Source organism: Dendrobates tinctorius, unplaced genomic scaffold (genome assembly GCF_039654945.1).
Source record: "Dendrobates tinctorius isolate UK_male_01 unplaced genomic scaffold, ASM3965494v1 ptg000049l, whole genome shotgun sequence".
Taxonomy (NCBI): Eukaryota; Metazoa; Chordata; class Amphibia; order Anura; family Dendrobatidae; genus Dendrobates; species Dendrobates tinctorius.
Window position 1 is genome coordinate 4063995 of NW_027361717.1, and position 26594 is coordinate 4090588.

Genomic DNA, 26594 nt, shown 5'->3' on the forward strand with positions numbered 1-26594 from the left:
AATATTCACCCCTCCCGGCCGACGTAACTGATTGGACACAGTTAGACTGCTTGGTCTCCTGGGCAAGGATCTCATCGCAATCCTCAGACCAGACTGGCAGTCTGCTCTCCTAATCTGAGCATGACTGCTGCCTAGAAATACATGCTGTCACACTCCGATCAGGAGATCCCACAGGCAGTCTGAGGATTGCGAGGGCGCCCACACAGTTGAAAACAGCAGCCCAGGGAACCGGATAGGGGCGCCGTTTCATGGAACCGCCTATTTTAACAAGCTGTTCCACCGAACCAACGAGAATCCCCTGAATCCAACCACTACTTTAAGGACCTCAGAACTCCTTTCTTCCCAGCAGCGAGCACAGCATTGCCAGCTCTTCCATTATATAGTGGGGAAAATTATTTGATACACTGCTGATTTTGAAAGTTTTCCCAACTGAAAAGAATGGAGAAGTTTGCAACTTATTATAGGTACGTCAACTATGAGACAGAATCTTAAAAAAAACAAAATCATATAGTATGATTTTGAGATTTCATGCCATAAAATTCAAATTAAATTATGATACAATAGAAAAAATGAATTTAATATTTACTTCAGAAACCTGTGTTGGCAATTACAGAGGTCAGACGTTTCCTGTGGTTCTTGATTAAGTTTGAACACACTGCAGCAGAGATTTTGGCCCACTCCTCCATACAGATATTCTAGGTTTCGAGGCTGTCGCTGGGCAACATTTAGTTTCAGCTCCCGCCAAAGATTTATTGGGTTCAGAGATAAAGACTGGCTAGTCCACTCCAGGACCTTGAAATGATTATTAAAGGGAACCTGTCAGCTGATAAATCTCAGGAGATGAGATTTTCAAAATTTGGGGTGCGTCTTATAATCCAGAGCGTCTTATAAAGCGAAAAATACGGTAACATACATATTCTAGAATACCCGAAGCGGTAGAATCAGGCCACCATCTAGTATGTAATTATATAGGAGTCAACCTGTTTCATCTATTCAGGAATCCTTGACTTCTTGTCTGGAGGCATGAAGATGAATAAAGTGCATCTACTAAATTAAAATGGTCTTTTTTTTATTCCTGAATTAGACAAACATGGTGCAGTATGAAGATCATTACATGAAAGGCTTTAACGTCATGATATAAATTATAGATCCCGTCTTGGGAAATATGACACAAAGATTAATGTCCTGTGATAACACAACAGATCCAGCCATGACACACGGTGTTAACGTCATCACTTGTGTAATACTAGGAGCACTTTTCCAAAAAGGATTTACAGCATCTAACACATTGCTGGTAGACGGTCTCAAAATCTTCATCGCTGCCCTGTAAATGGAAAATAGAAAAGTCAGTTATGCATGGAAACCTATTTACTAGAGATAAGATCTATTGCTTCCGACTTGTACAAAATGCTGTCACCATCAATTGTCTGCATGAAACTGAGCAAAACTCTGTATTGGGGTACGAGCACACGACGTCTTTTCCAGGCAGATCCGGCCTGAGAAAGTGCTCAAACGCTGCAAAGAATGAACAGATGTTCAGCAGGTTTTGACATTGTCCTGCTTATGATAACTTTTGTTTGTACTTCTTGTAAATTACTTCAGACTTTGAAAGCTGCTAAACGTAGTAATCAGACCAGTCTGTGGAAGCTGCTTGTTATTTATAGTTCAAATAACCACCGGCATTTTCCTGAAACGTCTTCACCTTTAAAAATTCAGCGGTTCCAGCGGCGTCTTAAAGACACGTGCACATATCCTAAGGGATTTCCATATTGCGATACATCCTGGTTGGGGATCACTTTGAAGCAGTTGTTTAGTCATAACCTACACTATACACAGAAGGATTGCAACAGTTCATAATCATGGAATTCAGTCCCATTAACACAGCAGTATAACATCCGACCCACAGTCATGCCGTCCGCCCTGTGTGACAGAATGGCTCACCGATACCAGCATGGTCTTGTAATAGGAGCCACCGACGTAACAAGTAAGTTCGTGAAATGACTTCTCTCCTAATTATGCCACCATCATCTGGGAGTGGTATCATTGAGAAGTGTGGCCGAGTTGCTCAGGATCCTAAAAGTTTCCAAAGTGAAAACCAGGTAAAGTTACAGAGCCGGATCACCAGGTGCATAAAAGTCGCCAACGCTCTGCTGACTCCATAACTGCAGAGTCCAAGCCTCCTTAGGCATTAACATCAGCTGAAAAATGTGTATCTAGTAGAAGCTTCATGGCATGTGTAGGGTTGAGCAGGTTCTCAGGTTGCAGTGACGAGACACGAGACAGGATATGATTTGTGAAATCGACGTTTATAACTTGGAGCCACTGGGGCTATGCTGAACAAATAAAAGGGGTAACAACAATCTGTCCTCGCAGGGACTCAACAACATAAACAATAATTTTTCTTATATTAAATGCGACTAATCCGGCTAGTCCGGGTGTTGAAGGCCAACGTATGGCCAAACTATGGGTCCTTATTTCCTATAGCTGACTTATCCTTCCAGGCGTCGTTCACGATCGCAGATGCGGCTGCCTTAACGCCTCGATATTCCGGGATGATTTGGACTCGACAGGCCCTGAAGGATCTGTGCCGGTGGGGCACAACAGGCCCTGAAAAATCTGTGCCGGAGGGGCACAACAGGCCCTGAAAAATCTGTGCCGGTGGGGCACAACAGGCCCTGAAGAATCCGTGCCGGTGGGGCCTTTTAGGACGTCTTTACCGGCTCCTGTCTCACAGCACAGTAATGACGCAGCTTGCCAAATGACGGTTGGCCGGCCTCTGCTCAGGGTCCCTCTGTAGATGGGACGTGGGCCTCTATTGTCACCTATGGCGAGGTGGCGTCCACTGAGGCCGGTGATGACAGGGCCGCAGCTGTGGGAGAAGGCAAGGGGGCAGTGTCCAGGCTGCTGTAGCTGTTAGATGTGGAGTCGCAGCGGCGACTTGAGGTAACGGACCTGTCTCAATAGGGGGAAACAGCGGGTGCGGCTGTGTGCGATGGTGTGCGGGGAGCAGCCTCCGGTGAAAGTCTCTCACGTCTCACTTGTCGGTGAGCGAGTCGCTTACCGCTCACAGACTCCTGACGGGGTCTCCAAAACACACCGCCCGTTTCCTCGTTTCTCTCTATGTCACTCGGCTTCCTACCTCCTGTTACACTCTCTGCCAACTGCACGCGCCCTCTGCTCCTTTTATCTTCGCCCCACCCCCTGTTGCCCTAACACCTTCAGTCGTGTGTCTTCCTTTGTTGCCCCCCAGGTGTTGTTCCTTCAGGAACCCTGATGGCAGTCCCCGGGGTTCCAGCCCAGTCACCATCTGGGAGTCCTCCTCCCCACACATGCCATGCCCAAGCAGCTACTTACAAGCCTTACTTCACCAAGCACAATGCCTAGTGTCAGATGGAGTAGTGTAAAGCAGTCCCCACTGGACTCTGGAGCAGTGACAAATCACACTTCTATTAGGGGTGTGACAATTGCTGGGAGAAGGTTAGCTGCCTGACTGCACCGTGCCAACTGTACAGTTTGGTGGATGACAGAATTTTATGGAGAGGGTTTTCTGGCATCCGCTTAGGCCTCTTTGTTCTAGTGAAAGGAAATCTTAATGTTCCAGCATACAAGGCACTGAAGAATTGTAGCTTTCAACTTTGTGGGAACAGTTTGGGGGAAGACTCTGTTCCCCATTCACAAACAAGGTACATGAAGTCATAGTTGGGAGAGTTTGGTGTAGAACAGGGGTGGGGAACCTACGGCCCGCAGTGACTTTTCATGCAGCCCACGGGCAGGTCCCCGGAGTCCAATGCTCGGTTGGCAGCCATATCCTGTCAGCTGCCGGCCCTTTAACCCCCAAGTGTACGGCACGCAGCGTTCATTACAGAACGCTGCCAGCCCTGCACATGAATGATGATGTCGTCTGGGTGGGCGGGGTTAGCGCACAATGCTCTCCCATCCTCCTATCCCGGAAGAGGAGCTGCTGCCGCCTGCCAGAGAGTCCAGACTCCAGAGCGATCTCTGTGCCTCCCAGGGATCTGTGCGTTTCTACGGGTGATCTGTGCCCCCCAGATATATGTCCCCTGTGATCTGTGCCCTTCAGCTGTTTCCTCATATATCTATGCCTCCTGTGATCTGTGGCTCCCAGCTTTGTGCCCCCTGTGATCTGTGTGCCCCCCCCCCCGTGATCTCCGTGCCCCCCAGCTATGTGCACCCCTGTGCCCCACCCCTGTGATCTTCGAGTCACCCCTCTGTGTCCCCCCCGGTGATCTATGTGCCTTCCCAGCGATCCCTGTCCCCCCCAGTGCTGTATAGCCCCCCCACAGCTGTATGTGCTCCCAAGTGATGTGTATATTCCCCAGTGCTGCATTTACCCTAAAAGTGCCCCCTCTCCCCGAGTACTGTATATCCCACCACCTGTCATATAGCCCCCAGTGATGTGTGTGACCCCACCAGTGATGTATATTCCTCCCCCCAGGGACATATATACCCCCAGTGCTGTCTGTGCATCCTAGTGATGTATATTGCCCCTCAGTGATGTCTAATCCCCTCAGCCTCCCTGGTGATGAATAAGTCCCAGCCCCACCTGTAATTTTTATGACCCCAGAGTCTCCTGTGATGCATATATAGCAGTCTCAATGTTTCCTGTGTGATGTATATACAGCAGTCCCAGTGTCTCGTATGTGATGTATACGATTTACAAAACTGACAAAAAGTTGACTGCTCTCCTGACAGACAAACCGGGAAAACCAGCTGTGAGAAGCAACATGATCAGTATCACTTAACATCACAGCTGCACCAAAGAGAAGCAGCTCCAGCCATCACATTAAGGGTGAGTTACTGTATTTGTTTGCCTAAATATACCGGGGTAATTTTCAAGGTGATCATTTTTGTGTGGCCCCCGAATGATGGTAGAAATTTCCAAATGGCCCCTGGCTGGAAAAAGGATCCCCACCCCTGGTGTAGCAGAACACAACTGTCAGCAATGAGCCTTGATCTCAACCCTATCGAAAACCAATGACCTTCAAAGTGCTCTTTTGAATGAATAGGAAAAAATTCCCACCAACACTGCACAATCTTGTAGAAAGTCTTCCCGGAACAGTGCAAGCTGCACTGGCGTGGGGTTGAGCACCAACTCTATAATAATGCATATTGATTTAGCAAGGCGATGTTATAAGACCTCCAGTAAGTGCCGTGTAGGCGCTATGATGGTTTTTAAGCCCTAAAATGGACCCTGAACGTGTTTAAAATGCTAAAACTGGTGAAAAGTCCTCATACTTTTGAATATGTGCACAAGGCGGTGTTTTCCACAAGCGTCTCTTCTGACGTCCTTTGTGGCGACACCAGCACTATATTTTTTCATAAATAACAGTGGTGGCTGTCAAGCGGACCATTGCTCAATGTTAAAAAGAGAGTTAGGTGAAACTTACGTAATATGGATCTTCAATAATGAGGAGTTTCTGCGGGTCGTAGCTTCCAAGCAGTTCGATTTTAGCTTTGCAGTTTTTCACTTGGTTACATTTACGTTTCAAGTCTCTGCAAAACAAGAGCCACACATTTAAAACAATAGAAGTTATAGCCAGCTCACCCAGTCTGTCGTCTCTGGGAGATCCGCTCACACATTTAAAACATATCAAGTGTGTTACCTAGTCCCATAGATATCTGAGACCACTGAATTGTAGGGATATTTAAAACCAAGAAAAAAACAAAACAGTTCCAACTCATTTTTATATAATTAGATTACCATTACTAAAGTGTAGGCAGCTTCAACAGCTTTTAACCTGTCAAGTTTTCTTCATAAAAAATATGGATAGAAACATGCCCAGCTGGAACAAAGCTATAGATGAACATGCCATGTGCCACCTTTCCATCTCTTGCCTATGGGATGGCTGGAGTTAAGAGCGTTGCGCTTGTCATTCACAGCAGTCCCATAGTCAAAGAATGCACAGCAGCTTCTCTCTTCCAATGAGGAGCCTAGATTTTATTTTAATTTTTAGTTTAGTTTTCACTTTTTAAAATAAAAAAGTCAAAATAGAATGAGTATTGTAGGAGTCCAACTATTGAGTGAAAGTGTCCAAGTGTGATCAGTCTCTATCCACCCAGCCTGACAGCTGCAGCTTGTACTGAGCAGTGAGACCTCAGCCAGGACATTTTAGAAATTGACGTAGATGGCAAGAATGCTACATCTCTACACACCTCCTGCAAAACTGCATTTTGATCTTTTGCACCAGGAATTACAGTAAATCTCATCTAATGCATGGCTCAAATGGTTTTAGTGGTTTCTACAGCAGTCCCATTTGTATCTGCATGCTTTCCGGAGGATTCTTTTGTTTTGCTGTCAACTTTCACTTTTGACCTGGATAATACTCTAGTGTCGTATAAAGTAACAGTTCTGTAGTATTCTGGGGATTATTACGTATAAATAGGCAGAATTATTCATATATAAAAGGTTATTCTCTAATAAAGTGATGATATACCTTAGGACACCCATGATCCTGACAACAAAGGGCCCAAAGCATGGGTTTAGCAAAGGATGCAAAGAACTTTTCTCTCTCACCCCCACCCCCTCTTGAAGCCCAGAAAATACATTATATATAGTATAAAAAACCTACAGCTGGCTAATCTGATAAATGGCAAATTTGAGTGAGACAGGTTGCTTAGGGAGTTGTAAAGGCTAGAACTAGAGTATTTGTGGAAATTAGGTGGTCATTAAGACTTTTCTAGCTGGTTTACAACAATGCAAACAATGGAGATGCTTCACACTTGAGTGAGGTGAGCAGTGACGGTCTACTCAGAAGTGCCTGGAAACACACACGATAGGCAAGTCTTATTTAACTGTCCCTTATAAGGAGACAGGTTTGCGATACCTGCCAGGACGTGTGCACAGACACTGTCCTTTGGTGATGGAAGTGAGCAGAGCTGGAATAACCCTACCTGTTGTGTCCACAGTATGAAAGGGGATGAAACTGATTTTTTTTTTTTTTTTTTTTTTAATTAAAAAGAGGGATTTTGGGTTCTTACCGTAAAATCTCTTTCTTGGAGCCTTCATTGGGGGACACAGATTACCATGGGTGTATGCTGCTGCTGCTGCTGCTAGGAAGCTGACACTATGCAAAACAAGAAAATTAGCTCCTCCCCGGCAGTATACACCCACCGACAGGCACCAAGTACCTCAGTTGGTGAGAAAGCAGTAGAAGCAACCAAAAAAACTCAACATATGTACCAACCCAACAAGGGGCTCGAAGACCCAACACGGTACAACTTAAACAGGGAGGGTGCTGTGTCCCCCAATGAAGGCTCCAAGAAAGAGATTTTACGGTAAGAACCCAAAATCCCTCTTTCTTTATCGCCTTATTGGGAGACACAGATTACCATGGGACGTTCCAAAGCAGTCCCAAGGGTGGGAACAGCTATAAAGGAACGAAAGAAGGAATGTCTTAGGTCGGCCGATGTGCGACCGCCGCCTGCAGAACCTTCCTACCAAGAGCTGCATCAGACGAGGCCTGGGTATGAAACCTGTAGAACCTCGCAAAGGTGTGCAAAGATGACCAGGTCACGGCTCTGCAAAGTTGTAAGGCCGAAGCCTGGTGTCGCACAGCTCAAGAAGCCCCTACAGCCCGGGTGGAGTGGGCTCTCACTCCCGGAGGGGGCCGTTTTGCCTGAAGTCGGTAGGCTTCCAGAATGGTAGAACGAATCCAGCGAGAAATTGTGGATTTGGATGCCGGAAGCCCTTTCCGGCGACCTTCAGAGATGACAAGCAGGGAATCGAATTGGCGAAAAGAAGCGGTCCTGGCAAGGTAGACACGCAAGGCTCTCACTACATCCAGTTTGTGGAGCGACTTTTCCAGAGGATGAGCAGGCGCAGGACAAAACGATGGAAGGACGATATCTTCGTTAATGTGAAAGGGGGAGACCACCTTTGGAAGGAAGGAAGGAAGGAACTGGCCTGAGAACGACCTTATCCTGGTGGAGGATTAGATACGGGGAACGACAGGATAAAGCCGCCAGCTCACAAACTCTCCTGATGGATGTAATGGTGATTAGGAAAGCCACCTTCCATGAGAGAAGGGACAGAGGAATGTCCTGGATAGGTTCGAACGGCGCCTTTTGGAGAGCGCCAAGAACGAGATTGAGATCCCACGGATCTATTGGAGAATGATGAGGAGGAGCCACATGAGCGACTCCTTGGAGAAAAGTCCTCACCTGCGGTAAGGAGGCCAGATCCTTCTGGAAGAGGATCACCAGAGCAGATAACTGGCCTTTGAGGGTACTAAGGGACAGGCCCGCATCCAAACCGGACTGGAGGAAGCCAAATACGGATGGAATGGAGAACGACAACGGAAAAATATCGTTATCGCACCAACGGAAAAAGGCCCTCCAGTCAGTACCTATGGTAAATGCGGGAGGAGACTGGCTTCCTGGCTCTGATCATGGTTTGAATGACCTGGCTGGAAAAACCTGATTCTCTCAGAATCGAGGCCTCAACGGCCATGCCGTTAAACTCAGAGACTGAGAATTCTGGTGGTAAAGGGGGCCTTGTGAGAGAAGATCTGGACGGTCTGGAAGCCTCCAGGAGACGTCCGCGAGCATGTTCACCAACTCTGCGTACTAAGGTCGTCTTGGCCAGTCTGGAGCCACCAGAATTACTGGGATGCCTTCTGACTTTATCTTTTTGACCAGCCTTGGGATCAGGGCAAGGGGAGGAAACAGGTAAGGCAGTTGGAACTGGGACCACGGAATTACCAGGGCGTCGCAACCGATGGTTAGAGGATCCCTGGACCTGGCTACAAAGTGAGGAACTTTGTTGTTCATCCGATCTGCCATGAGATCGACGTCTGGGGTGCCCCAACGCTGGCATATCTGATTGAAGGCCGTGGGATAAAGGGACCATTCGCCTGACGCTAGACCCTGATGACTTAAGAAGTCGGCTGCCCAATTTACCACCCCTGGAATGTGAACGGCGGAGATCGCCGGAACGTGACGCTCTGCCCAACGCAGAATCTTTGCCACGTCCGACATTACCTGCCTGCTGTGAGTACCGCCCTGGTGTTTATGTACACCACGGCCGTGGCGTTGTCTGATTGAATGCGGACTGGTTTGCCTACGAGGAGAGGCTGCCAATGGAGGAGAGCAAGGAAGATTGCTGTGATCTCCAGAAGGTTGATGGGAAGAAGAGTCTCCTAGGCGTTCCAGTGCCCTTGGGCCGTTTTCCGATGGAAAACCGCCCCGCATCCTAGGAGACTGGCATCTGTGGTGATGACTTGCCACTGAGGCGCAAGAAAGGACCTTCCCTGGAGAACTGACGCCTGCAATGTCCACAAAGTCAGCGATTGTCTGACTGAGCGGAAGGAGAATGGGACGGTCCAGAGAAAATGAATACTTGTCCCAGACTGAAAGAAGGAACAGCTGGAGAGGGCGAGTGGGATTGTCCTCGAGCGCTTTAGGGATCGGATCCCCTTGCAAAGGGCTGAAAATTTGTCCTTCGGTAGTAACATCCGGGCTAGATTCATGTCGAATTCCATGCCCAAAAAGGTCAGACGCTGGGTAGGGGGGCCGGAGGCTAGGCCGAAGGGAAGGGCCGTGAACTGATAGTGATTGTCCTGAATCGCAAAGCGGAGATATCTCTGATGTTACAGACAAATAGGGATGTGGCGATAGGCATCCTGTATGTCCACAGAGCAGAGGAACTCTCCGGGTTCCATCGAGGCTATTACCGAGCGCAGGGACTCCATCTTGAAGTGGAGGATCCTCACGTGGCGGTTGAGCAACTTGAGGTCGAAAATTGGACGAAGGGAGCAGTCTTCTTTCGGGACTACGAAGAGATTCGAGTAGAACCCTGAAAACAGTTCGTGTGAAGGAACGGGAACGATAACCTCAGAGGAAAGAAGGGAGGAGACTGCCTGAAGGAACCCTTGAGTCTGTGACCGCTGTCTTGGGGGTCGAGACAGGAAGAATCGACTGTGTGGGAGAGAAGAAAATTCGATTTTGTATCCGGATGTGATGATTTCCCTGACCCAAGCGTCGACGACGGACAGCCATGCGTCTCTGGAAGAAGAAAGTCTGCCTCCCACCCTGGAAGAATTTCCAGGTGGGGGTGACCCGTCACTTAGAAGAAAATCTGTCGGACCGGGAGCCTGAAGACCTGGAAGGTTGCCCTCTTGCCCTCCAGCGGGGGGCGGGTTTATATGATGGTTTTCTCCGGTCTCTGGAAACGAAGGGCCGATCCTGCTGGGATGAACCTTCTGTGGAAGAGAAGGGGCGAAAGGACCTAAACGGCCGAGAAGCTTTTCTGTTGAAAAACCTTCTAGGCCGGGACTGAGGAAGGGAGGTACTTTTACCACCAGTGGCATCCGAAATTATCTGATCCAGCTTGGCGCCAAAGAGACTAGAGCCGTGAAATGCCAGGTTGGTGAGCGACTTTTTAGAAGTGGTGTCCGCACTCCACGACTTCAACCAAAGGATGCGGCGTATGGCTACTATGTTGCTGTTAGCTCTTGCTATGCACCCAGACACATCCAAGGATGCGTCCAAAAGATATTTACCAGCATGATTAATTTGGTCTGCTAGATCTGCCAGCTCGTCCTGCGGAGAGGCCGCTAAGATGCTGTGATAAAACACTCCGGGATCGGCTTTGCTGGGGTCAAAGGTCACGTGCATTCAGCATGAAACTCAGGCGCAGAGCTGGAATTCGGGTGTAACTGACCGTGGGTCAGGTTTATTAACGGTGAAAGCAATGCAAAAGGAAATAAAACATAAAACAAATCCTTGCCTGTCCGGCACTAACTAAACAATGGACAACCTAACTACCAACTGGCGGGCTTCTCCCGTCCAGCCAAACCACAGTTGCAGTGGGCACTGCTTTCACTCACGCGTGTCTCTCACACAGACAGGCTCTCTGTGTTCCCAGGCTGAGACACTCACACAACCACCTGGCATCCTTTTATATCCACCTCCCATTATTCATTAGCAAGCAGGTGCGATACCGACCAGACTAGGCCACATAGGAAAGGAATCTGGGCGAGATATACCTGCCCTCATCCACTATTCCCACATGATTCTCACATATCCCCCCCCTCTGCTCAGACCAGTCCGGTCGAGCAAGGACACCTGCCAAACAGTGCACTCGGGACAGGGCATCTGCATTTCCCATCTGTACCCCTGGGCGGTGCTCCACCGTAAAAGTGTAGGCCTGCAGGGCAAGGAACCACCGGGTCACCCGGCTATTCCGTTCCTTGTTCAAGTGCATCCACTTGAGAGGGGCATGGTCAGTGATCAGCCTGAACTTTCGGCCCACCAGGTAATATTTGAGGGCCTCTAGAGCCCACTTAATGGCGAGGCACTCTTTTTCAACGACTGCATACCTTTGCTCGTGTTTATTCAGCTTCCTGCTGAGATAGAGGACTGGGTGTTCCACTCCGTCCCTCACTTGTGAGAGTACGGCCCCGATACTGGTATCAGAGGCATCCATTTGTACCACAAACTCGCTGCGGAAGTCCGGAGTCACCAGTACGGGCTGAGAGCAAAGTGCCCGTTTTAGGCTATGGAAGGCTTCTTCAGCCGCTAAACTCCATTTAATCATGACGGAGTCTTTCCCTTTTGTAAGATCCGTCAGGGGGGTAGTGATGGCTGCAAAATTGGGTATGAACCGGCGATAATAGCCGGCGATCCCCAGGAAGGCTTGCACCTGCTTCTTGTTGACAGGTTGTGGCCAGTCCTGAACCGCCTGAATCTTATCAACCTGGGGTTTAACAACACCCCTCCTGATTACATACCCCAAATACCGGGCTTCTTCTAGCCCGATGTGACATTTCTTGGGGTTCGCGGTTAGACCTGCCTCCCACAGGTCCTCAATCACAGCTTGTACTTTCTGGAGATGAGTCTCCCAGTCCAAGCTGTAAATGACAATGTCGTCCAAATAGGCCAAAGCGTACTGCCTATGTGGCCTCAGGACTCGATCCATCAGTCTCTGGAAGGTCGCCGGTGCTCCGTGCAGTCCAAACGGCATATACACATACTGAAATAGACCTTCTGGGGTAGCAAATGCCGTCTTTTCTCTGGCAGCCTCCGCCAGAGGGATCTGCCAATACCCCTTTGTTAGGTCTAGGGTCGTAATATACCGGGCTTTTCCTAACCGATCTATTAACTCATCGACCAGGGGCATAGGGTAGGCATCAAATTTTGAGACCGCATTCAGTTTCCTGAAGTCATTGCAGAACTGGATGGTGCCGTCCGGTTTAGGAATTAGCACAATCGGGCTGGACCAAGCACTGTGCGATTCCTCAATGACTCCTAACTCTAACATTGCCTTCACTTCTCGGGAAACTGCTTCACGGCGTTTCCGGGATTCGGTAGGGCTTTACGTGAACTGTGACACCAGGTTCCGTTACGATGTCATGTTTCATTAGCGTAGTCTGCCCGGGTTTTTCTCAGAAAAACTTTTGGTTGTGAAGTAGAAACTGCCTGACCTCAGTCTTTTGCCGCTCCGAGAGAGTCTCTGCAACCCGTACCTCCGGTACGGTATGCGAGCAGACGGGACAGCTCCGCTGACAAGGCAGACCGATCTTTCCAGGGTTTTATCAGATTTACATGATAAATCTGTTCAGGTTTCCGTTTACCTGCCTGGTATACTTTGTAGTTTACTTCACCAACTCTTTCCTTAATCTCAAAAGGGGCCCTGCCACTTTGCCAGGAACTTACTGTCCACCGTGGGGACCAGGATCAACACCCTATCTCCGGGTGCAAACGTACGGATCTTGGCGCCCCTATCAGATTCTTTTTTGGGCTCCTTGAGCCTGTATCATGTGTTCTTTGACGATAGGCATAACCGCCGCAATACGGTCCTGCATTTGTGTGACATGATCTATCACTGTTTTAAACGGAGTGACCTGACCCTCCCAGGTTTCTTTTGCAATGTCTAACAGTCCGCGAGGACGTCGGGCGTACAATAACTCGAAAGGCGAGAATCCCGTGGAAGACTGGGGTACTTCCCTGATGGCAAAAAGCAAATACGGAAGTAAATAGTCCCAGTTCTTCCCATCCTTGTCTATCACCTTTCTCAGCATCTGCTTCAGAGTTTTATTGAACCGTTCGACCAACCCGTCTGTTTGAGGGTGATACACGGATGTGCGTAACGGTTCGATTTGTAACAATCGGCAGAGCTCCTTCATTAGCCTGGACAAAAAGGGGGTCCCCTGGTCGGTGAGTATCTGTTTTGGTATACCGACCCGACTAAACACATGCACCAGTTCCTTGGCAATCGTCTTGGTGGCCGTGTTACGCAAAGGGATGGCCTCCGGGTAACGAGTGGCATAATCCAAGATGACCAGGATATGTTGGTGTCCACGTGCAGACCGAGGAAGGGGCCCAACTAAATCCATCCCAATCCTCTCAAAAGGGACTTCAATAATAGGTAGGGGTACCAAAGGGCTACAGAACCGGGGCTTAGGTGCAGAGGCTTGGCAGTCAGGACAAGACTCACAATATACACGAATATCTTGATGCATGCCTGGCCAAACAAAACAGTTAAATATCCTTTCGGTGGTTTTCTGGACTCCCAGGTGACCTCCCATCACATGTCCGTGGGCCAGGTCCAGCACCTGCCGCCGGTAGGGTTTTGGCACGACTAATAGTTGCACCGTATCTTCCCCCTTTTTCTCTGACAGAGTAAATCATTCTCCAGAACCATGTAAGGATATGCCAGCCTAGAGCCAGGTTCTACGGGTACCCCATTTATCACTTTTACATTTGTCCTAGCCTGAGAAAGGGTAGGATCCTTTATTTGCTCGCTTTGGAAGTCATCTTTCTGAACTTTTAAATCCGGCCAACGGGGAGGTGGACGGCTGTCGGCCTCCTCCTCTTCCCCGGTCTCCTCCGTATCACCCGCCATGACTGAAAACGGGAACTGCAGGTCATTTCCCGCAGACTCTTCCCCCGAGTCTTCCGGGGAGACCTCTTCCAGGGGTTTGGGACCCACACGCGCCCTGGGAGAAGAACCATGTACACTATTACCCGAGGGCATCAACTGATTCTCCCACAATTGCCAGAAGTGGGGAAAATCCTGGCCCAGGATGACATCATGCAATAACGCCGGGACGAGTCCCACTTTATGTTGCACAGACCCATAGGAAGTAATAATGCATATGACCGTGGTGAGGTACGAACAGGTGTCTCCATGCACACACGTTACAGAAAATTTGTCTGATGGTCCAGTCGGGGCTGACACCAGACTGGCCTTCACCAGAGTCACCACACTTCCCGAGTCTAACAATGCCACCACATTTTTGCCATCAACAGTTAAATCACACAAGTGTTTTTCCACATCCTTTTGACCGGCATTCACACTCACTACCCGTGCAACCATAGACATGCGGTTTTTAGAGTCTGTGACGTCGCACTGCATGGGTTCAGTAGTGACCGGACAGTTCGCAGCAATATGTCCCATCTCTTGGCAGCGGAAACACCTAACGGGCCCCTTGCTTAGACCATAGTTCGTTACTCTCGGCCTCGCAGTGCGGGCAGTCCCGTTTTCCTCCCCCACTGTCTTAGGGATTTTTCCATCTCCCCTACTCCCTGGAACAGTCTTACCGGTTCCACGTGGAGATGATGAAGAACGAGGTGGGGTAGCATCGTCTCGGAGTCCTTCCGCCACGGAGTAACGTTCAACCAGATCCACCAGTTGATCTGCCGTCGTAGGATTTCCATGGCCTACCCACTTCCTCAGGGCTGGCGGTAGAGCTCTCAGGTACTTGTCCATGACGACTTTCTGGATTATCTCTGGCGCTGTCAACAACTCGGGTTGTAGCCACTTCTACATCACGTGGATCAGGTCGAACATCTGTGACCGCGGTGGTTTATCCGGCTGATAAGTCCATTGATGCACTCTCTGTGCACGGACAGCGGTCGTCACTCCCAGCCGGGCCAAGATCTCGGCTTTCAATTTGTCAAAGTCCTGCGCAGCTTCAGGTTCCAAGTCATAATACGCCTTTTGGGCCTCACCGGAAAGAAACGGGGCAATCAGGCCGGCCCATAGTGCCTTCGGCCATTTTTCTCACACCGCCGTCCGCTCAAACGTGGTCAGGTATGCCTCGACGTCATCTTCGGTCATCTTCTGCCAGTACCGACTCACGTGAATCACTCTCGACTCTGCTTCCAGGTTAACCTCAGGTAAGCTTGCCAGGCGCTGCGCCACCTGCTGGAGAAGCAAACGATCGGTAGCTGTCATGTCCACCAACTCCTTCAGCTGGGCTATCACCGGATTAGCTTCTTGCTGGACGGCGGTGGACTGTACCAGCGCTTTCACCACGTCCTCCATGCTCATGCTTGCAACGTGATGCCCGCGTTCTCCACCACAATGTGATAAAACACTCCGGGATCGGCTTTGCTGGGGTCAAAGGTCATGTGCATTCAGCATGAAACTCAGGCGCAGAGCTGGGATTTGGGTGTAACTGACCCTGGGTCAGGTTTATTAACGGTGAAAGCAATGCAAAAGGAAATAAAACATAAAACAAATCCTTGCCTGTCCGGCACTAACTAAACAATGGACAACCTAACTACCAACTGGCGGGCTTCTCCCGTCCAGCCAAACCACAGTTGCAGTGGGCACTGCTTCCACTCACGTGTGTCTCTCACACAGACAGGCTCTCTGTGTTCCCAGGCTGAGACACTCACACAACCACCTGGCATCCTTTTATATCCACCTCCCATTATTCATTAGCAAGCAGGTGCGATACCGACCAGACTAGGCCACATAGGAAAGGAATCTGGGCGAGATATACCTGCCCTCATCCACTATTCCCACATGATTCTCACAATGCCCTTGCGAAGAATTTTTGCCCAAGCTGAAATGACTTTTGCCACCCAGGCGGAAGCGAAAATAGGACAGAGAGGCGCCGGATGCCTCAAAAATTGACTTAGCCAGCGATTCTATTTGTCTGTCCGTTGGATCTTTAAGCAATGCCCCGTCTGTAAGGGATAGAACCGTTTTAGAGGAGAGACGGGAAACTGGTGGATCCACTTCGGGAGCCTTGGTCCATTTTGTGAGGAGGTCCGCATCAAAGGGATATAGCACATCTAAGTACTTGCGGCCTGAGAAACGTTTCTCAGGGTGTTCCCAGTGCCAGGATAACGAAGTGTTGAACTCCTTGTGATTAGGAAAGGTTCCTCGCTTAAAGGGAACGGAGCATTCCTGAAGAGGTGCCTTATTGTCCTTTATTTTGAGTGTTTCAAAAATAGCTGATATGAGACTATCAACCATGTCCCGAGATTTAGACATGTTGTCTGCCTCGGAGTCAGATCCCGATTGGGAATCATCGTCTGACCTAAGGTCATCTACCGATGAAGGAGACGAGGAACGCAGCCTGGGAGAAGCGGAAGGACCTTGTGAGCTGGAAGAAGAGCCTGACAGAGCCCGCTTCCTAGAACCTCTACTCGGTCTGTCCGTCTGAAGGTCGCGGTCAGGTGCGGGCGACTCACCGTGAGAGGCGGTCAGCGCAAAGGTGGCTGAAGATAGCTGAGGAATTCGTTCTAAGACCTAGACCAGGGACTGAGAAACTTTAGTCAGGTCAGAGACCGACTGGGACATTGCAACGGCCCACTCTGGGGGAGGCGGAGTGCTCTCATTTCGGGCTTCGAAGTGTTCCTGAGGGGCAGACATAGTGGAAGGGCGGACAGAAGGGAGACGACTGACCTGACGCCCACTTCTTTTTACACCGCGCGCAGGCGTAGTGAATAGGTGTGGGTCTAGCACAGACAGCCCTTGCAGGGTTGCTCATGTGTGAAAAATGCGGCAGTATGTCCGCACATATCTGGGAGGGAACTACCGAGGGGAGCCAATTGGAGCCTAAGGACAATAGTAGCAGAGCCAGACGCCGCTGTGTCCCCCAAGCAGAGAACCGATGAAGAGAGAGAACGATATCCCAGGAAGTCAGAATGACGATAGTGGTAGGCGGGGCTTAGCGGCCGAGCCGTATGATTGGAGGCCAACAGCGGGGGGGCGCGGCTGAGAGAGGACACTGCCGGCGCTGAATAGAAGAAGCCCCGTGATAGGTTAATAAAGACGCGAAGAGAGCGCGCGCGCAGGAAGAAGCTTTCAAAGTGAAAGCGAAAGTAAATGACGCGGTTTCCACCCGGGACCCTATGGCCGATAGCGCAACCGGGGACCGCAAGCCGCAGGGGTAATGGAGGAAACAGGGCAAAGCACTGCCTGCGAAAACCCTGCTGAACCTCCCCAGAGGTGAGCGATGGGAAGAGAAGCGCGCGCCTGCATAAAAAAAGAAGAGGTGGGAATTTTAAAAACATGGACAGAGCAGAGGCTAAGCGCCGGCCCCGATAACTTCCATTGAGTGCAGGGCGGGAAATTCAAAGCAGGGCCGATGTACTGGCAACAGAGGCGCCTATGGTAATGCTGCAGGGGTCAGTTTGGTCACCTTCTTGAATGCGGGGCTGGGGGGAGGGCATTCAGATCTCTTACCTGACGTCCCTGAAGAGGATTACCGCAGGGGCCCACGCACAGAGAACAGGCCGCTGGAAAGGGAGATCCTCTGTACCCGCACCATGTCCGCATGGTGCAGAAGACGGCGCCAACCTCTTGCCGGAAGGGAAAAGTCAACGCTGGCGACCGCCGTCTTCCTCTCAGCCCTGTCCCAGGAGAGGGGTGAGGATGGGAATTGGCGAGGACCGGCCACCTGTCGTCAGCCCATAGCACCCGAGGGTGATAGGGGAAAAGGTCCTGCCTGCGGAAACTGAGAGTTGCGATGTGGGTAACACCACATTGCTCGCTCAGCCGCCTGATATGGGAAAGCAGGATGAATTTACACCCTGTTTCCCGATGCGGAAATCTGAAAAATAAATGAGAAAACATTAATACACACAACAAACCGTAAAAGGAAAAAAGGAAATCGTTAAATGCGGATCTGGGGAGATCCCGGTCCGCCTCCTACAGACACTAAGCACAAACTGAGGTACTTGGTGCCTGTCGGTGGGTGTATACTGCCGGGGAGGAGCTAATTTTCTTGTTTTGCATAGTGTCAGCTTCCTAGCAGCAGCAGCAGCATACACCCATGGTAATCTGTGTCCCCCAATAAGGCGATAAAGAATTAATTTTATTCCATGCAAGATTAACAAAATTGTAGCAAGCAATTAGAAAGTAATGTTTACAAATTTGGAAATACGCTAATAGTTCACTAACCTCAGGTTACTTTCATCCATACATAGAATGTAGTCATAGGAGAGGAAATCATCTTTTGTGATCTGGATATAAAAAGAAATACTAGATTAACCAGACATAATGGCTCCTTTCTCCCACCATGGTGAGTCCCATGAGACAAGTGATCCCACTCGACACTCCAAAGAGCACTTTACATTTCCATTTATTGATTCTGACCTCTCACACTGCACGTTTCAAGAGGGACACGAGGCGATGGTGTGTAGCATTACCTCCAAATATTTGAGCAGCCACGGTCAAAAGAAGACAACAGAAATTAGTGTTTCAAGACGTAGATGATTATGAGACACAGTTGCCAACAAGCCATGTTGTTAAGTTAACAAGTCAGAAGGAGGACCAGAGTGCGGAAGTGGAAGACAAGGTGGAGGATGATGAAGTCACTGACTCAACCTGGAAAGGTGCCATGCAGAGCGAGGACAGCAGCACACGGGGAGGGATCCGCAGCAACGCAACAGTCAGGAAGAGGCAGTGGGATAAGGCGGACAACTATTCCTCAGAGCACACACAGGCAGCAAGATACCAGACCAATGGTTAGGTGTTCCTCAGTGTTTTTTTCTACAGAAAGTCCAGAAGACGAGAGAACTGTCATTTTCGACCTGTGCTGTAATAATCAGCCGAGGCCTGACCACTACCAGCATGCTCAAGCACGTTATCCAAGTATGTGACTAGGTGGGCCAAACACCTGGGTCAACAAATGGTGTCTGAGGGTGAAACCACTGCCTCTTCCCTTGTGCTATGTGCATGCCAATCCTCTGTCCAAGATGCAGATGTGGATGCCTGCCTTTCTCCCTGATGTCCGTATCCCAACCCTTAAAACGAAAGTGGATATAAGCAGCCACACACCAGCCCAAACACATTTCCATACTGCTTGCCATAGGAATGTTGCAGTTTAGGCTTGTGGACACAGGCTTTCTGCAACCTCATGGGGGCGACCGTCCCTCAGTATGTTCCCAGAAGCCACCATTTTTCCCCATTGTGCCGTCCCCACCTTTCACAAGCACATGTCCCATAACATCACCTGTTCCCTGACCAACGCAGTTGCTAGAAAGGTCCACTTAACAGACAAGTGCTTGCAACATTTCCCTCATGGCACACTGTGTGAACCTTGTGGAAGCTGGAACCAAGTTGGACTCTGGGATGGCACACGTGCTACCGACGCCCAGAATTTCAGAACCTACCTAAATAAGGGTTTACCCCCACCTCATACATCAGTTCCTGCACCCCCTCTATCTCAGAACTGTCGTCCATATTAGTCACAAGCAGGAAGCACTGCCTAAGTGAAGCAGCAACAGGCCATGCCAAAACACACTTCCTTAGGTGACAGACCTTTCAACAACTCTGCTGTGTGGTTTAACAAACCAGACGGATCTGTGGGTCTAGCCCCTGAACCAAAAACCAGGCATGGTCGTGTGGGATAATGGTTGTAACCTGGTGGCCGCTCTGAACACTGGTAAGCTCGCACACGTACAATGCCCAGCCCACTTGCTCCACTTAGTGGTTCAGCTCTTTCTAAAAACCTACCCAGATTTAACTGAGCTACTTGTCAAGGTACGCCACGTCTATGCCCATTTCTGCAAGTCAACTACAGCTGCTGCTGGTCTGGCAGTGCTGCAGCAACCCCTGCAAGTGCCACCTGACCGACTAGTCTGCGACGTTATCACGCGCTGGAACTCAACATTACACGTTAGCAAGGCTTAGTGAGCAGCAGAGGGTAGTAGTTGAATACCAGCTAAAAAATGCCCATCGTTATTCCAGGCAGCCGCCACACATAAGGACCGACGAGTGGACATGGATGTCTGACATCTGTGGGGTTCTGAAAAACTTTGACAATTCAAAGCCGGTGCGAGGTGATGATGCCATAAAGAGTAACCATTCCTCTTTTGTATCTACTTAAAGGCTCAATTCTCATAATTAAAAGGAGGTAGCTCTGCATGCGGATCAGGTGGAGATGGAGGCAGAAAGTAAATGAGATGAGGCTGGGCCAGCATCACCTTATCTTCTCATCATGAATTGGGTGATAATTGCCTGTGCTACAGAGTACTAGCCACACCAGCTTCAACCCATCCGTTCAGTGTGGATGGGTTGAGGAGGGGATGGAGAGTCATCCTCCTGGTGGGAACAGGGTATTCTTGCCTGTTGGGAGTCTGACACACATGGCTGACCGTCTCCCTGCCTTTCCCATGACCCTCGCGTTATACATATCTTGGGGGTATTACTGGTGGTTCACCCTTCTCGACCCATGCTAGAAAGAGAACTTTCCATCACTCCTTCCTGTGGTGAAGAGGGCTAGTAAAATACCAGAAAGCCCTAGTTGAACAGTTAGTACAAAAATTTCCATCTGACTACGCTGACGGCAGAGGTAATTGTTGCTTTGACAACCAAGGAGTAGAGACCAGGGAGACACACACCAGGTCCAACAGAGGCAGGGGAAGTCTAACAAAGGTCTGGGACAGTTTACTTAGACCCTCCCAACGCCCAGGCACTGATGCGCGGGGTAATCTGACAAGTAGGGAAAAACTTTGGACCCTACCAGCCTCTACGGGATTCCTCTGTGCCGTCCAACTATTGGGTATCCAAGCTGAACACCTAGCATGAGCTGTTCCTCTCTACTTCTTGGAGGTGTTGGTCTGCCCTGCAGCTAGCATTTTGTCCGAGTGGGTATTTAGTGCTGCTGGGGGCATAATAATAACAGATAGGCGCATCCGTCTGTCAATTGAAAATGCAGACAAGCTGGCTTATCAAAATGAACAAAGCCTGGATAAGCCCATACTCATTAACCCCCACCGGATGATGGCAGTGGTACAAAGTCAACTAAAATGTTCCTTTTTCTGGCGTATTACCATGTACTACTTCCCACCCAAACAAGGGTATATAGTACTTATTTTCGAGTTCTTCTTTTACTCCTCCACCATATCTACAGGGTCATGATCAGACCCTTGCTCTCAATTTTTCCAGGGTGTGTAAGAGGCATAACACTACAATTCTCCTACATACATACAGTATATATGTATACCCCAGGGTTGAATGTTTTTCAGCCTCTCCAGATTCAATATATGCACTAAAAATGTAGGAGTCCCATTCCTTAACATGGGAAAAAAAATGTTTTCTGAGGCCCTATATGTGCCTTCCAGGGAGTATTGCAGTTCGTTTTAATTTTTAGCAGCCCTTGCAGTTAGTGCATAGGCTTTATTAGTGTGGGGCTAGCTGCTGGAGAAGGGATAGTTTAGCATTAGAGGCATACACTCACTGGCCACTTTATTAGGCACACCTGTCCAACTGTGTGTTAAGACTTAATTTCTAATCAGCCAATCACATGGCGGCAACTCAGTGCATTTAGGCATGTAGACATGGTCAAGACAATCTCCTGCAGTTCAAACCGAGCATCAGTATGGGGAAGAAAGGTGATTTGAGTGCCTTTGAACGTGGCATGATTGTTGGTGCCAGAAGGGCTGGTCTGAGTATTTCAGAAACTGCTGATCTACTGGGATTTTCACGCACAACCATCTCTAGGGTTTACAGAGAATGGTCCGAAAAAGAAAAAAAATCCAGTGAGCGGCAGTTCTGTGGCCGGAAATGCCTTGTTGATGCCAGAGGTCAGAGGAGAATGGGCAGACTGGTTCGAGCTGATAGAAAGGCAACAGTGACTCAAATTGCCACCCGTTACAACCAAGGTAGGCAGAAGAGCATCTCTGAACGCACAGTGCGTCGAACTTTGAGGCAGATGGGCTACAGCAGCAGAAGACCACACTGGGTACCACTCCTTTCAGCTAAGAACAGGAAACTGAGGCTACAATTTGCACAAGCTCATCGAAATTGGCCAGTAGAAGATTGGAAAAACGTTGCCTGGTCTGATGAGTCTCGATTTCTGCTGCGACATTCGGATGGTAGGGTCAGAATTTGGCGTAAACAACATGAAAGCATGGATCCATCCTGCCTTGTATCAACGGTTCAGGCTGGTGGTGGTGGTGTCATGGTGTGGGGAATTTTTTCTTGGCACTCTTTGGGCCCCTTGGTACCAATTGAGCATCGTTGCAACGCCACAGCCTACCTGAGTATTGTTGCTGACCATGTCCATCCCTTTATGACCACAATGTACCCAACATCTGATGGCTACTTTCAGCAGGATAATGCGCCATGTCATAAAGCTCGAATCATCTCAGATTGGTTTCTTGAACATGACAATGAGTTCACTGTACTCAAATGGCCTCCTCAGTCACCAGATCTCAATCCAATAGAGCATCTTTGGGATGTGGTGGAACGGGAGATTCGCATCAGGGATGTGCAGCCGACAAATCTGCGCCAACTGTGTGATGCCATCATGTCAATATGGTCCAAAATCTCTGAGGAATGCTTCCAGCACCTTGTTGAATCTCTGCCACGAAGAATTGAGGCAGTTCTGAAGGCAAAAGGTGGTCCAACCCGTTACTAGCATGGTGTACCTAATAAAGTGGCCAGTGAGTGTATAGGCAAGGTTTATTGCTTCACAGTCCTTGTTGATGCAAGCTAAAACCAAAAGTCCTTTATATGGCTAAAGCTATTCTTTTCTCTATTAATACTACTGTTACCTGCATTGATTGTAGGGAGAGTTGCTCAAGGAAGGATAGTATAGTATTAGAGGAATATATTGTCAGGGTTTATTGGCTTCCATTCCTATCATAGGTCTACTGCTGCAGCAAGCTTAAAACAGAAGTCCTTTTCAGGGATACATATTTTTACTTTCCCAAAGAATACCATAAAGTTTGCAGGCATTAATTAGCTAACCAATTTAAAATGAACAAGGTGTGCAGAAAGGGAAGGGGAAGTGGACGTCCTGCTCATGGTGGTGCACACAGAGGCCATAGCACCGGGAAAACTCTGCCTGCTGAGGGAGCGGGTCTAGGAGCCCCACTCTTTAAAATTGTCAAAGTTTATTCTGAATTCCTCCTCTATATCTCTTCCAGGTTGTATTGCAGTCCCTTTTACTTTTTGGCAGCTCTTGCAATTAGTGCATAGGCTTCACTAGTGTAGGAGTCCCACTGTTTTTAAAATTCTCTCTCTGGACGAGTCTGAGAAAATGTCCATGGACAGTGACTTTCCAGGCACTTCCTGTGCGTCCAAGTCCTCTTCTTCCAGGGCGGTTTGGTGACGCGCTGCCAGTCACTTTCTTCAGCAGAACTACTCTGACCCTCTGCTCTTCACTAGTTCCAGTGTATGCAGCCTTCTCATTCCATTGTTTTGGGGTGTTTCTTCAATTTTAATACAGTAATGGTGGCAAGATCTTCACTCGGCACGTCAACAGCTTTAGCTTCATTCAAGACGAGTTTTTGCTTTTTCTATTTCTTGTTGTCTCACTATCATCTGATGGAAATGAGTGTTCCTTCTGGACTCATCTCTTCCAAAGTCCACAACATGATAGCTTCTTTCCATGAATTTACTGACAAATTCAGTCTGTGCAATCTTTTTAAAAAAAATTGTAATATTTTTTTCTGAGGCCCTCCTTTACGCATCTTCCAGTGTGTATTGCATTCCCTTCTTTAACATGGGCTTTAGCAGTGTAGTAGTCCCACTACCTAAGGATTTTAACACAATGCGTATGAGGTCCTCTTTTATGGGTGCATCACAGTCCTTATTCCTTCTAATTTTTGGCAGTTCTTGCATTGTCCGCATAGGCTTCGAGTTGGAGTTCTCCCTTCAAAAATTACACAGGATGTATCTGACCATGACAAACGCACACATACTACATGACCAGAGATGGGGTAATATGGTGAGTGATTGGCTGCGTTTTTTCAAGAAGCAGCATGTCAAATCTTCCATCGTTCAGCATTGGAATCAATGAGAGTGCAAAAACGCAGCAAAAAACACTACATATAAACAAAGCCTAAGGGGTGGAGGAGGTTTTTTTTAAAATCATTTATAATTTGCTTTATATACGGTACAAGTTATTATACAGGAAAGAATGTTTCATAAAATGGATTTTACAGGAAAAAATATCTTCTGTTTTGATTGTTTTATTATCAGTCCATAAAAGTGGAGTAATACTCTGACAACATTGTTTCTAGCAGCGACCTGGGAGTCAGATGCGTCCAGGCGTCTTACCCATGCATTGCAACGATTTTCCTGCCCCCTCTCCCCCAATCAGCTGACACCAAACGACATGATACTGCATATATAATGACTCAATGGTTAAAGAAGAGTTTTAGAAAATAGTAAAGAGACTTTAAAAAGGAAAAAAAAAACAAAAAAAAAAAAAAACCTGAGCTGCTCTTCTGCAAGACACACGATCCAACAATCTGGAAATGTCAAAAGAGCAAGAGTCCCAGCCAGGGGAATAAAAGCTCGCAGTGATGTCCTAGTAGAGGAGAATGGTGTTGGAAACTCAGCAGAAGATGGACTGTCCTATACCTGTCGTGCTTTATGCGATGTTTCGGTATCATGGCTTTTAAGGCACTTTACGGCCCTTGAATCGGGGGAGCAACCCACGTTCCAGTGAGAGGTAGCAGCGCTGTCTACGGACCACTGTAATACAAAACATAATGGATAGGATTCAATGACAGAAGGAATGAGGTACATTACCTGCCTGGCAGTGTGATTCATGGAAACGCCGTGCTTCTTCATACAGCTCTGGCCACGATAGTCCGGGGGGTTTCCTATTTCATAAGTAGAGGTGGCCGCACTGTCTATGTTCCACTAGAATAGAAAGACAAACAGTCCAATTCATCGGCAAATTTATGTAAGCCATTATCAACCCAGCTACGGGTTTTATATTCGAGTTCCTAGAAGTTTTTATTCATGTGTGACTATCCCAGAACCAGTCTGGCTGTGTTGTTTTTTTTTTTTTTTTTAAATGGAAGTGTGCGCATAAAAAAAAAAAAAACCCCTGCAGAACATCTTGGCAGAAGCAGTCAGGACACTGCACCAAACTAAAATGTTAGATAACACTTCTCCAATTATTTCATTACACTGGAATCTGTATCAAATTAAGTTCAGATCATTTTGAGTACAGTAAGATTTTGGAAAACCAGCATCATACTGGGAACGGGATAAGTGGTGCCTCACCGGAATCCAGATGAACGCAGATGCCAGGAACAAGTGGCTGGATACCACTCATAAGCAATAGCAAAAGGAGAAAAAAGTTGCAGTACTAGGCGTCTCTTCATTAAAATCTTCAATATTTTATTTTCATGTCAAGAAATAAAACATCGGGGGGACTAAAGTTCTTAGTCATAGGCCTATAACTAAGAAATTTGTTCGATACGCGTCAGGCGTTTAGGGGCTGCGTCCCCACATGTTTTTTTCTTGACATGAAAATAAAATATTGAAGATTTTAATGAAGGGACGCCTGGTGCTGGAACTTTTTTCTCCTTCTTTTGCCAGTTTGGAAAACCCCCTTTATAGTCACACATAAATTTGCTGCTTAGCGCACAGTGGGTGTGATGGCACAACTTCAGAGTTCACCTCCTGCTATACTGATCCACAGCAATTAGCCATCACATAAAACTGAAAAAAAAAAAAAAAAGAAAGAGTGCTCCGACTCACATAGCCCCACCCCACCCATTGTGCTCAGAAAACCTCATTTTCATAGCAACATAAAGAATGCTTTAACTGTTAAAGGGAACCTGTCACCCCTCCAGGGCGTTTTTAAGTTAAAGAGCCACCTACAGCAGCACTAAAGCTGCATTCTGTGAAGGTGGCTCTTCTGTTTCTGACCCCTAGTAACGCTGAAATATTGACTTTTATAAATAGGTCCTCATACCTTTAATGCATAAGTATGGTGTGTCCCCCTGTATCGGCCGCCTACCATACGTCCATCATGCCCCTTTGTCTTGTGTCTGGGCGCTGCCCACCATCCGTCCATCATGCCCCCGTGCTCCGCCGCCTCCTCCTGTTTTGTATTCCGGCGCCTGCGCTGTGACAAGAGTTCTCGGGCATGCGCAGTGTGCGCTGCCCGAGAACCGACATCAGGCTATTGTGCCTGCGTGTTGCGGAGGCCCCAGATCCCGCCCAGCAGTGTGAATACATCATAACACACTGCAGGATCTTTCAGCGTTACTGGTGGTCAAAAACAGAAGAGTGACCTTAACAGAGTGCAGCCTTAGTGCTGCTGAACGTGGCTCTTTGACTTAAAAAAAATGCCCGGCGGGCATGTTCCCTTTAAGCATAGTCTTAAACTAAAGGAATGGCCTCTTAGCTTCTGTATAACCAAGGCTACAGTAGCACTGACTGCACCACATCACATCAGTGGCAGCAGTAACCTCTAACATTGTTGGCCGGTCGCAGATCAGGAGACTTTGCTACCAAAGACTTTTTTGAAAGTTGCATGAGACCAGTCTGTCGTTCTTTGTCTTTTTAACACGTTACAGATTTTTTTTGGTCATGCGACTTTAAAACCTGCTGTCCTGTCTCCGGAGCGATCGTG

The 26594-nt window shown here is 48.3% G+C and overlaps 1 protein-coding gene across 3 annotated transcripts in view; it reads right to left on the reverse strand.

The window, feature by feature from the left end:
* Positions 1-1048: 1048 nt before the first annotated feature.
* The window catches only part of LOC141091100 (low molecular weight phosphotyrosine protein phosphatase-like), a 44966-nt gene continuing 19420 nt past the window's right edge, over positions 1049-26594 (reverse strand). For 2 of the 3 annotated variants that reach the window (XM_073576447.1, XM_073576446.1), the window contains 4 exons: positions 24752-24865; positions 18164-18225; positions 5409-5514; positions 1049-1324 (listed from right to left, as the gene is read on the reverse strand). In XM_073576447.1, coding sequence (XP_073432548.1) covers positions 1247-1324; positions 5409-5514; positions 18164-18225; positions 24752-24865 — 360 coding nt within the window. In that variant the 3' untranslated portion in view covers positions 1049-1246. Of the gene's footprint in view, positions 1325-5408; positions 5515-18163; positions 18226-24580; positions 24695-24751; positions 24866-26594 lie in introns of all 3 variants that reach the window. The other variant, XM_073576448.1, reaches the window with a different exon arrangement.